This window comes from Pogona vitticeps, chromosome 2 (assembly GCF_051106095.1).
Source record: "Pogona vitticeps strain Pit_001003342236 chromosome 2, PviZW2.1, whole genome shotgun sequence".
Classification (NCBI taxonomy): Eukaryota; Metazoa; Chordata; class Lepidosauria; order Squamata; family Agamidae; genus Pogona; species Pogona vitticeps.
The window spans coordinates 112,839,207-112,851,374 of record NC_135784.1 but is presented as its reverse complement, the minus strand read 5'-3'; the positions used below and the strand labels follow the sequence as shown (position 1 = coordinate 112,851,374).

General features: G+C 39.7%; 1 protein-coding gene across 2 annotated transcripts in view; it reads right to left on the bottom strand.

Moving 5' to 3' along the window:
- AFAP1L1 (actin filament associated protein 1 like 1) overlaps positions 1–12,168 on the bottom strand; it is a 91,069-nt gene that overhangs the window by 3,163 nt on the left and 75,738 nt on the right. For both annotated transcript variants that reach the window (XM_020780459.3, XM_020780457.3), the window contains exons 14-17: positions 8,850–8,928; positions 6,661–6,772; positions 4,995–5,159; positions 1,408–1,586 (exon numbers count right to left, since the gene is read on the bottom strand). In XM_020780459.3, coding sequence (XP_020636118.2) covers positions 1,408–1,586; positions 4,995–5,159; positions 6,661–6,772; positions 8,850–8,928 — 535 coding nt within the window. The remainder of the gene's footprint in view (positions 1–1,407; positions 1,587–4,994; positions 5,160–6,660; positions 6,773–8,849; positions 8,929–12,168) is intronic.

Sequence of the window (12,168 nt, the reverse complement as noted above, 5' to 3'; positions counted from 1 at the left end):
CAGAGATACAGTAGTTCAAGCTCGATAGTTCAGGTTACAAATTACCACTCCAAAAAGATTATTTGCATCGTAGCCAGTAATTTTCTGTATGGCCAGTGGAGTTACAGAAGGGAAGGGGGGGAATCTTGTGAGAAAGACTGCCTTTTCTCACATAAATCTGCCTGAGGATGAAGATAATCTCTGGAGACCATTCTAAAGCTCTCTGTGCTTTCTAAGTGTATGTTGGTGGCAACGAGGAAAAGGGTCTTCTCCATTGTGGGGCTTGGCCTTTGAAATGCTCTCTCTCCTCAAGGCAAGCTCACCTGGTGTCTGAGTAGGAGGCAAAAGACTTTTTGGGCTTAGCTAGGCAGCTCATTTGGAATAGGCTGGTGTGGGATAAATAGGGTTGCTTAAAGTCAGGTAAGGGTACAATATGGTATGTGGTATGATCTTTGCATCCACATGGTCTATGCACTTCAAGCAACCCTGCTTGGACCACCTCCAAAAAGGAAAAGGAAAGAAAAGAAATCCCTCTCATTGCCTTTTTCTGACGCTTCTTGCTTCTGGGAGAAAGGTTTAATTTAAAAAAAATCTAAAAAAGTACAACACATAACACTACCATAATAGGCTTAAAAACAAACCAACCAAAAATCTTTGCTGCTTCTCTCTGCCCCTCCATGGAGGACCAGAGGATTGGAGTTTTTAATTCTGGGAATAGATAAGGGAAGCCCCCCGGAAATGTTAGGATACTTACACTTTACTATCCTCAGTCACTCAAGTGGTCACCCCCTTTCTCTGTTCACACAGGTCAGTAAAACATCAGTTTTCCTGGTGGCTCATTTCTAAGACAAAATCACTACCTCAACAACATTCAGTAGAAGGTTTATTTATTGGATTATTCTTGCTCTTGCTTTTCTGACTGAAGTAGTAGCCTCCTGCCCAATTTCCATTTGCTGTCCTTGAATATCTTTGTCATCTGCCTCCCTTACATGATCTAACCATTTCCAGCGACCTTTCTTTCCCCATCATCTACCAGGAGAAAGAAGGGTAGGAATCAAGTCACCTCAATAGTCGCCCTTTCCTGAGGTTTTGGGGAGCACTACCTTGTTAAAATCTGGGCTGAGCAGGTAGGTAAGAGGCTGCAGGTTAGCACCACCCATGGACTGGGATTTCCCTCGCCTGCTTTAGGTGCAGGAAAGAAAGCCCTACCATACCACATCATTTCATTTTGCAGAAACATAAATAATATATTTTTAAACTCCTTAGCAGAGAATAGAAAATTCATTGTACAGTAATGGGTTAATTCAGACTTGAAAGCGTGCATCATTATAAGCAATACATTTTCATGACTTTCATGTGACCATTTTATGTTGAAATGGCCCTAACTTGAGGCCAAAGGAAAAAGAAGAGTCCCCGCCCCTCTTTTACCTTGTTTTCTGCTTTGCTGGTCACAGTCAGTCCCAGAGCTGGCCCTCCTGCCAGCGACTGCTTCAGCCTGTCCTTCACCTCTGTCAGCTTAAGCTCTAGGTCCACACGCCGTGCCTCGTTGGCTTTGCATTGCTCCTCCAGGGCAGCGACACGCTGCTCTAACTCTTTGAGGTCTTTACCTGTTTTCCAGCACAGAAATGTGGAACAAAGTCTCAGTGAAATTCTTAACAACCCCTGATGATATCTGTGAAGATTCTCAGTCATTCAGGTGTGGGTATCTGGAAGTTGAGTCATGGCAACTGGACTTCTTTCTTGTTAGGTTGAAATGTTTCACTACTCATCTGACTGAAGAAGCTACGGTACTTGGTTGAGTAGCGAAACTTTTCAACCTAACCAGAAAGAAGTACAGTTGCCATGACTCAACTTCCAGAATGACTGATGATCTTGCAACTAGCATTCTACAGTAGGACTCAGGCATCATGACAGCTTTCAAAGATGATGTTCCAAACCCAGAAAGCATGTCAAAGTACCAAAATAGACTCCACACCATGAGTCACTTAAGTGAGAAACCATGATATGTTGAAATAGCCCCAGTCTGATGCTACAGGAATAAATTAGGAGGGGGTGTCCCTCAGAAAGCAGGGAAAGACTTGTTCTCAACTGTCATGAAAAGCAGGACTGGATCTGATGAACTTAATTTACAGGAGGGTCAGCTTGGGATAAAAAAAAAATTAAACTGTTGGACTTTAATTCTCAGCCAGTGCAGTAGAAAGTAAGGGATTCTGGGACTTTTAGACTAACAACATTTAGGGACTTAAGTTTGGGAATTACTATTGTAGATTGTAAGAGCAGTTGGACAACAGAACCATTTATCTAGGAGAACAATGGTCTTTCCCCTTACTGGAAGTCTTCATATAGATACTGGAGAGCTGGATGCTGTCAGTGTTCTAGTTCTCAATATTGTTGGCCTGGTATTCTCGAAACATTGCCTCTTAACAGCCCAGATGACTACAAGAAGCATTGGGGAGTAGAATAGACAGAGATCCTGTCCACCCCTAGACTTCTATTTCCTCTTGTGTCTGTGATGGTTGGGCTGGTATTCTCAGGGGACATCTATCAGTCTCACTGCCCTTCTTTTCCTGACTCTCTGAGGAGCAGATATGTTGCTGGCCATCTCCCATGTGCCTTTCAAGGACATGTGTCTTATCTAGTTAGAATTAGGGTTTAGCTTCTTTTATCTCGTACATAAGTTTTGCAGTAAAGATTAGTTGTTTGTTTTAACTGCTCCCACCTGCTTTATTGCGGGTCTAACAGTCCGCATGTCTACACAGTGCTTACTCTGCTACTGAGAGGGAACCTAAAAGGTGATCTCTCACACACGCTGTGAACATTCACAACACGTATGGCTCTTTCTGACTTTATGGTTCACTGCCCAGCACTTATAGTGTGGCTCCCGGTTCAGAGGATTGGCATAAGGAAGATAAAGGCTGAGGAGATTAGAGAAAGGTTGGAATTTTCTGACAGCAAAAGAGAATCAAGCTCAATTTTATACTATACTGCTGATGATACGGTTGGGAAACGGGTCGTGTAAATATTCTGTATCATCTTCTAACATTATTGTGTCCATGAATGACAAGAATGCTGTCATTCTGCAACATAAGTGGCTAGATCTGGATTTTTCCAGCTTCCAGAGAATCAGCCACACAATATTGAAAGGTGAAATTCTTCTTCCAGTAGATGGTGCACTTTGGCTTTCCTCCACTGAGAAAGCTTGGCAACTGTGTTTTTTTCACCAATTTCCAGCTATGCTGAGTTGGCCGCACTTAGTAGATAGATGCCAGGCACATATCCAGCATGGAATAGCATGTGCTGAGGCTAAGGAGTAAGACCCAAAGCCAAGCAGCAGATGTTGACATTGTGTGGAGGTGAACACTTTGCAACAAACGCCTTGCATCTTGGCCTTTTTCATCACCACTTAGACCCTTTTGTAGTTAGGAGTTCTAAAGGTAGGAGGCAAGATTTTCGGCAGAGGCAGCTGCAAGCAGCAGCTGGGAAATAATTAGTCCCTAATTTGTTAAAAACTTTAAAGCTTGCCGGCTAAAATCCTGTTGTTTTAACTGGCGTTGCAGGGGGAGTCTTTAATTTCCAAAAAATCACTGCTGGAGATGGTACCTATTAGAAATTGAAGACACCATGCCAGCCTGCAGCCCCCCACAGCTTCCCCACCCTAAAAGGGGATCCCAAAGGAGCCTCAGAACTTTTGAGTGGGGAGGAATTGGAAATATTTAATTTAAGAAAAATTGCCACAGCTGTCCTTCACACAAGGTTACACAACAGCATTTCAGCCGTTATTTTAATAGTTATTGACAGTGACATTACTTTTGATTAATGATGACTGTTTCTTGCTGCTTTAATTCATTGATAGCCAGTTTTAGTCACTCCAAATTGCATTCTTAATTAACTAGCCAGAATACTATTGCCAACAAACATATCCAGAAACTCTATCAGCACTTAGTTAATAAGTGACAATATCTTGCCAAGAATTATGCATTTTATCCTCGGCAAGAGGATTTATCAAAATAATTTTATAAAACACTCTTAATTCAATGCACACAATTTTTTTTTTAAAAGCAAAGCATGCTGCTTATATACCACCCCATAGTGCTTCAAGCACTCTCTGGGCGGTTTACAAGTTATTTATGCAGCCTACACATTGCCCCCCCCCCCAAATTAATGATCTTTATAGGCAATATTAATACACTAGAATTAAAAATAATATTGGCCAACCCCCTGCTACATGCTCAATGCTGTGTTGGATTCAGCAGGTGAATACAACTCAGAACAGAAGTATCTACGCAAAGTGACTGGCAGTGCAGGAGAAAAGATCACAGAGATATGAAACCATGGGCCTTCCTGACAAAAAAAAATATAGTAATTTCTGGATCTCTGTGTCCCTCCCAGCTCAGGCTCCTTCACCAGCTCCAGTCCAGATGACTGGCATTATTGCTTTCATTCTATGCATTGCAACTACAAAGATAATGGTGGGGATCTTGCAAAAGCTGGGAGAAGGAAAATATTGTGATGCAAACACACACACACCCCAAACATTGTGCACAGGCAAAGTAAGAGTCACTTTTAAAATTCTACCCACTTTTGGTCCTGGTCCCATCAAAGCAGTAACAAGGAATTCTGTTTCCTGAGGCAAAGGACAAGATGGCACCCTCCCCATTCCACTAATTGAAGTGAGCAAGTTTGGCAGATGAATCTCACATTAACACCAGCAACAGAACAGAGTCTTCTGATGTATGCAAGAGCTACAAGCCACTTTAGGAACCATGAGACAGGCTAAACTAAACTAAACTATATTCAGGGGAATAAAACAAAATAAAATATATTCAGGGGAAGAACAAGTGGGCAGGTGCCAGACGTCATGTCACTCTAGTCAGGGATAGGCTTGAACCCCGATTCCTGTCAGCTTCTGGCTCTGGCCACATTGCAGCCAGGATGGGGGCTCTTGGCAAGTTTCATCCAAGGAGACACAGACTTCAGTAGGTGAAAGGTTCTCCACATCTGCAGTAGGGGCTTACCTGAGCTGTTCTTCATGGCCTCTCGTAGCTCCCGCTTTTCTTTGCGCAGACCTGTAAGCTCATTCCGGATGGACGCCTTTTCTTTCTCCAATTTCTCCTTCTCAGTTAGGAACCTCCTGGCATCTTCTTCAGCCCGGTTCTTGCCATACTTGTAGTTGTTGGCATCTGGACACATGCAAAGAGATAACAGTATGGTCTTCCATTAAGGTGTCTCAGGAAGGAAGTGGTCCTACTTTGCTTTGGCAGGACAGAAGGATAAATGTAGGTTTGAGGTTAAGCAGTGGTAGTTCAGTGCAAGCTCTAAAGTTAAACTAAGCTAAAATATAAGCAGAATGATACATATCCTCCTGGGGAATTCTTGGAACACATCACCCCTCTATTGCTCTCCCAATATGACTTATTATGCTGTCCTGTAAGCATATGACAAGCATTCTTATAAAACTGATTCAAACAGTATACAATTCACAAGATGCATCACTATTAGGGCATTTCCTATGTTTTGGAACAACACATTTTTGCAGCTCAGACTTCACTTAAACCTGCACAGAAATCCAAGAGGGATTAGCCAAGAACTCCTTCACAAGAATACAAACGAATGAACAAACAAAAAGAACATAATTAACAAGTTAACATAAATCCATTTAGACAATACAATTAAACAAAATATCTTGTAGTTCTTTAGGAGGTGCCCCCTCATGAACCTAAAAGACAGTGAGATTGCAATTTCCAGGAAGCACTGCAGCAGCTTCCTTTTAAAAAAAAGTAATAAAAGAAAGCAAGGGGAGAGACAACTATGAAATTTTGGCCCTGGTCCAGGTGAATGAAATTTAAGTATCCATAAAGTGTTTGTAGGTGTGGGTCTATGGGCTGGAACTTTGAGAATTCTGCCTGTGGAATTCTTGGAAAATTCTGGGGTTTGGAGTCCAAACAATGAATGGAACCTCTCTATTCATTACCAAATCTGTCGCACCCCAGCAACAAGAACTAATCTTTTTCCTCTCAAATATTTGCTAAATGTACCCATTCTTTGATTTGTTTTTAAGTTACAATATTTCAAATTTCAGATAAAATAATTGGGGGGAATCAGGTTGATGAGTGTGTGTGAAATGTTAATATTTATCAAAAGGAGGCATAGGTTAAAAAGTGTTGGGAAAGACTGATCCTGCTCAGTCCTCTGTCCACACAGGCAATAGCTTTCCAGGATTTTAAAGAGGGACATTTCCCAGCCCTGCCTACAGATGCCAGGGACTGAACCTGGGAGTGTCTATGTGCAATGTCTGTACTCTGACCCTGAGCTTGGCCCTTCTCTTCCCAGTCGTTCTCTTATTTCTACCAGCAATTCCCCACAGAAAAACATCAGTTACTGCAAAAGAAAATGGCTGACATTGTACTTTAAATCCCACTAGACAGGGCCTGCATACTTACATGCCTTTGTAGTCACAGGTACAGTATAAGCAATCTGTGCCCATTTGGAAGTGGAGCACCAAAAATAAGTAAGAGGCAGAAGCATGCCGTAGTTAAGCAAAGAGTGAGTGGTGCCTCATGTTAAGTAGTTGGGAATTGTTTTTCAGAATGGCAGGTCTGAGTTGATTCCCCGCTACCTCTCAACCTGTTTAATAAGGGAGCTAAGGCAAACCCTTGGTAGCTGGCTCATGCCCAAACCTACTTGAGGCATGTCGCTTGACTTTAACTTGTGGATCCACACGGCGGGATTTCTCACTGCAAGAAGAGCCATGGCGCTTCACCTGAGATCCCGAGGGCCTCCCTGGCTTTTCTGGCTGCATGCGGGAAACAGAGAGGCAGAACGAAATTGACATTTCAGATGACATCATGAAGGACATCACTGATCGGTGTGAGCAGCAGTTCCACTCCTCCTCCCCCCCCCCCAATAGTAGAAACTCAACCAAGTGCCTTTGCCTCAGAATTTTCTCCTTACTAATTGCCAAGCATATGTGGATCAGTGGAGGGTCATATGCTGATCTGAGAAAAGGGAGCTGTCAGGGAAAGTACGAGGTGGGATAAGACAGGACTGTCTTCTGTTTTTTTAAGCTTTTTTTTTTTAAAATCTGCTTTCAAAAAAACATTACCTTTGAGTTTGGAAGTAATTCATTACAGGCAACCTGGTTACCTATAACCATTAAATTTTGGCAAACAAGCACTGTAATAGTCGGTTACTTTTAGGTAATACAGTACCTAACATGTAACACCTAAGTTACTTAAGTGTAATTGGTAACATCTACTTATATTCCAAATTTACTTTTAAAGGTAATTTCAACACATTTTGAAAAGTATTTTCACAGGCATTTTTCAGGAATTATGCCTTTTTCTTATCAATGTAATTGAAGGACTCTTTGGTTTCATCTTTCCTATTTTTAAAATATATCCATAATGCAATATATGGACATGGACAGAAGCCAGGGAGTATTTCCCTATTCAGTGGGCCCTCGACTTATGAATGGCCCTAGTTACAAACATTTCGGGTTACGAACCCGATCTCATCGCAAGTAGTAAACCCTACTTGCGAACGCAGATCGGGTTACAAACCCAAAAGGCAGGTAGAAAGGGCGGGAAATTTGAATTTCCTGCCCTTCCTCCCTGCCTTTGGAGCTTTCAAAAGGCTTCCTCTGATATTGGAGGAGGCCTTCTGAAACCTCTGAAGCCAAAAAGGCAGGGAGAAAGCGCAGGAAGTTCGAAATTCCCGCGCTTTCTCCCTGCCTTTTTGGCTTTGGAAGCAAGCTGGGCGGCTAGGGAGAAATTGGCTCCCTCCTTTCACCTGATGCTGAGTCCCCTTCGCGCTGGGCTGAGCTCAGCCAACGCAAAGGGGACTCACCGTTGGGTGGAAGGAGGGAGCCGATTCCTCCCTGGCCAGCCGGCTTGTTTCTCGTTTGAAAAAGCAAGCCGGGCGGCCAGGGAGAAATTGGCTCCCTCCTTTCACCCGATGCTGAGTCCTCTTCGCGCTGGGCTGAGCTCAGCTGGCGCGAAGGGGACTCAGCATCGGGTGAAAGGAGGGAGCTGCTTTCTCCCTGGCAGCCCAGCTTGCTTCCGAAGCCAAAAAGGCAGGGAGAAAGCGTGGGAAGTTCAAACTTCCCACGCTTTCTCCCTGCCTTTTTGGCTTCAGAGAGCTAGGAAGCCTCCCATCGTGGCGGCGGGGACCCCCAGGGAGGTCTCCCAGGGCTTGCATGCCACCATGGGAGACCTCCCTGGGGGTCCTCACTGCCGCAATCGGTGCCTTCAGAGGTTTCAAGGGGCTTTCCCCGACATCGGAGGAAGCCCTTTGAAAGCTCCAAAGGCAGCGGAGCGCCGGGCGGCTAGAGCAGGCCGGGCGCCTGGCCGCTCGCCACCGGCCGCGTGGAACCAGCAGAGCGCCGGGAGGCTTCAGACTGGTAAGTCCTTTTTTAAAAAACTTTTCTGTGTGGGTTTTGGAGGGTGGGTTTGGACTGGAGGGGTGTTATGTTTCTGTGGTTTGCATATGTGTGTGTGTGTGTGTGTGTGTGTGTGTGTGTGTGTGTGTGTGTGTGTGTTTGCAGTCCCAACGTGGGACTTGCTCTTTTTATTTTTATTTTTGTATTTGTTTTTTGAAATGCTGGAACAGATTAATTCCGTTCCCATGCATTTCAATAAGAAATGGTAGGTCGACTTACGAACTTTCCGACGTACGAACGTCCTCCCAGAACGGATTAAGTTCGTAAGTTGAGGGCTCACTGTATTCCTCTGACTGCCAGTAAGAACAACTCAGTATTCTTAATGTGATGCAGTGCAACAAATCACTTATGTGAATGGGAGCAATGATGATGGCAGCTTGGTTGCCAAGAAACGCAATGAATCCCTTCTGAGATGTTCTGAGCTCTGATTTACCTCCACCTTCTCATAGGGGACTTCATCATATAACACACGGGATGAATCCATTTGGTTCTCAAGGGAAGAGCTGGCCCACCTTAAGAGGCAGAGAGAAAGAAAAACTGATTTATTTTTGTTTGCCGAAGAAAGTGTCAACATCCTGATAAGCAAAGATTTTTTTTTCTTTTTTTTTTTGAATTCTTTTTTTTATTTAATTATAACTATAACAAAAAAATCATATACATAAAACATATACACTTACAACACAATAACAGTGTTCCCCACCACCATATACGGGACCTCTTGCCATATTCTTCTTTTTCTTCTTCTTCTCATTCTTCTTCTTCTATTGTCTTCCTCTCCAGAACTGCATAGATTCTTGATTTGGAGCTCTCCCTTTTCCCCTTATTAACACATATTCCAAAAATTTGCCCCATATTACATAAAAATTATTCTTTTTCAACTCTCCTTTCTTCATCTTTAAATTACAAGTTAATTTATCATTTAATGCTATATTCCATATTTCTTTATACCATTCTTCAATTTGTAATTCAGTCTTTAATTTCCACTGTCTAGCAATAATCAATCTAGCTGCTGTTATTAAATTAGTTATCAATTCTTTAATCATTTTGTCATATTCCACATTCTCATATATTGATAACAAAGCAATCTCAGCCTTACATTCTATATCTTTTCCACAGATACAACTTAATTCTTTAAAAATTTGTCTCCAGAAACTTTGTACCTTTTCACATTCCCACCACATATGAAAGTATGTACCAACTTCTTTCTCACATTTCCAGCAGACATTCGGATGACTGGTGTTGATTTTGTTTAATTTTACTGGTGTTAAATACCATCTTAAACTAAGTTTAAAAAAATTTTCCTTTATTCTTACTGACATCAATCTTAAAATCCTCATTTTCCATATCCTCCTCCATTCTTCTTCATTTATTCTTTTCCCAATATCTTGTTCCCACACCAATTTCAATCCTTCTTTCTCACTTTCTTCTTCCTCTAAATTAAGAAGTGAATAAATTTTACTCACTGTACCTTTTACTGAGTCAGTCATCTGAATGTCCTCATATGAGAATAAAAATTGCTCAAATTTTGTGTGTTCTCTACCTTTATTATATTTATTTGCCCATTCCTTAGTCCATCTTTCCAGTTGTACATAGTTCAACCATGAAATAGTCTTGTTTTGAAATACTTGTTTCATTTGATCTATCGATCTCATTTTATACAGCCAATCTTTCAGTCTAATCACTTTTTCTTCTTTAAATAAATCCATATACACCTTCATATTGGTAGGAAAATCTTCTATTTCTGTCACTAATCTAAATGGAGAGTATGATGAACATAAATTCTTTTTATACTTATACCATATATTTAACAGTGTCTTTAAAAAGGGATTATTAACTTGACTTATTTTGTCTTTCTTACCTTTAGCAAATAAATATTTTTCTATATTTCCTTGTAATTCTGATGATTCCATTTCCCACCAAATTAACCTTTCCGGATTATATATAATTTCACCAATAAATCTCAGTTGGTTAGCTAAATAATAGTTTCTTATATTTGGTAAACCTATACCACCTTTTTTTGTTGTTTTATACCAATACTTTTTATTTATTCTAGATTTCTTCCCTCCATTACAATATTTGTTAACTATTCCTTGCCAATATTTCAACTCATCCTCTGTTAACTGCATTGGTAACATTCTGAATAGAAAATTAATTTTTGGTAAAATTTTCATTTTTACCAATGCAATCTTTCCAAACCAAGATAATTTGAACTTATCATATTCTTGTAGTTTCTTATTAATTACTTCCTTTAGTTTGTTATAATTATAATCCTTTATCTTTTGAATATTTTTCGCTAAATCTATTCCTAAGTATTTAATTGTTTTACATATTTTAAAATCATGTTTTTCAGTAAACTTTTCTTGTTCTATTCTACTATAATTAAACAACATTAAGTCAGATTTTTGCCAGTTTATGTTTAATCCGGTTATTTTTCCAAATTTTTCTAAGTGTGTTTTAATTTTATCTATACATTCTAACGGGTTTTTCACTGTCAATAAGGAATCATCCGCAAATAAATTAATCTTTATCTTCTTTTTTCCTATACCTTCAATTAAATCATCGTTCCTAATTACATTTGCCAACATTTCAATAACCAGGCAAAACAGAACTGGAGAGAGAGGACAACCTTGCCTAGTACCTCGGCCAAGAGCTATTTGGTCTGTCATCCCATCATTAACTATTGCTACAGAGGTATTCTCTAAATATAATTGGTCTATTATCCCCCTAAACTTTTTTCCAAAACCCCAACCCTTTAACAAAGTCTTTAACGTTGGCCATTCCACACAATCAAATGCTTTAAATATATCTAATGATAAAATGCCAGCCTTCAGTTTATTTTTTTCTATATTATGTATAGTATTCAAGACTCTCCTTGTTAAGTTTTCCATTTGCCTACCTTTCAAGAAACCATTCTGATCCTCTTTGATATATTTTATAATAAATTTATTAATTCTATTTGCAAGTATTGCTGTAAATATCTTTGCATCCTGATTTAGTAAAGAAATAGGCCTATATGAACTTGGGTCTGTTAGATCTTTATTAGGTTTTGGGATAAGAGTTATCAATGAATGTTTCCATGAATCTGGTATCCTCTCTCCTTCCAAGATTTCATTATAAAGCATTTTTAATTTAGGGATCAATAGTGATTTAAAGGTTTTATAATATTCCGAACCTAATCCATCAAAACCTGGGGTTTTACCATATTTTAGTTTATTAATTATCTCTATAATCTCTTCCTCTTTTATTTCTTTATCTAAATCTTTTTTATCGTTCTCTGATATTTCACTCTTAACATTTTCTTTAATATAAGTTTCTATATCTTCTTTTGATGCACTATTACTTTTATATAAATTTTGATAAAAATCTTGTATAATCTTTAATTTTTCTTTCATTAAACTGCAGTTTTTTCCTGTTTTATCTTTAATCACACCAATGTTGTTTTTTGTTCTTTTGGTATGAACCATTCTAGCTAAAAGTTTTGAATTTTTATTACTATGTTCAAAAAAATTCCTTTTAGTGTATATCAGGTCCCTCTGTACTTTTTCTAATTCTAAGCTTTCCAATTCCTTTCTTTTAGCTTGTATCTCTAATAATTTTTTATTGTCTCTATCTATAAAATATTTAGTTTCTAAATCCTTTAATGATTCTTCAATCCTTTTTACATTTCCTTCTCTCAATCTTTTTAATCTACAAGATTCTCTTATAGCAATTCCTCTCATAACAGCTTTCATGGTGTCCCATAACACGCCTAT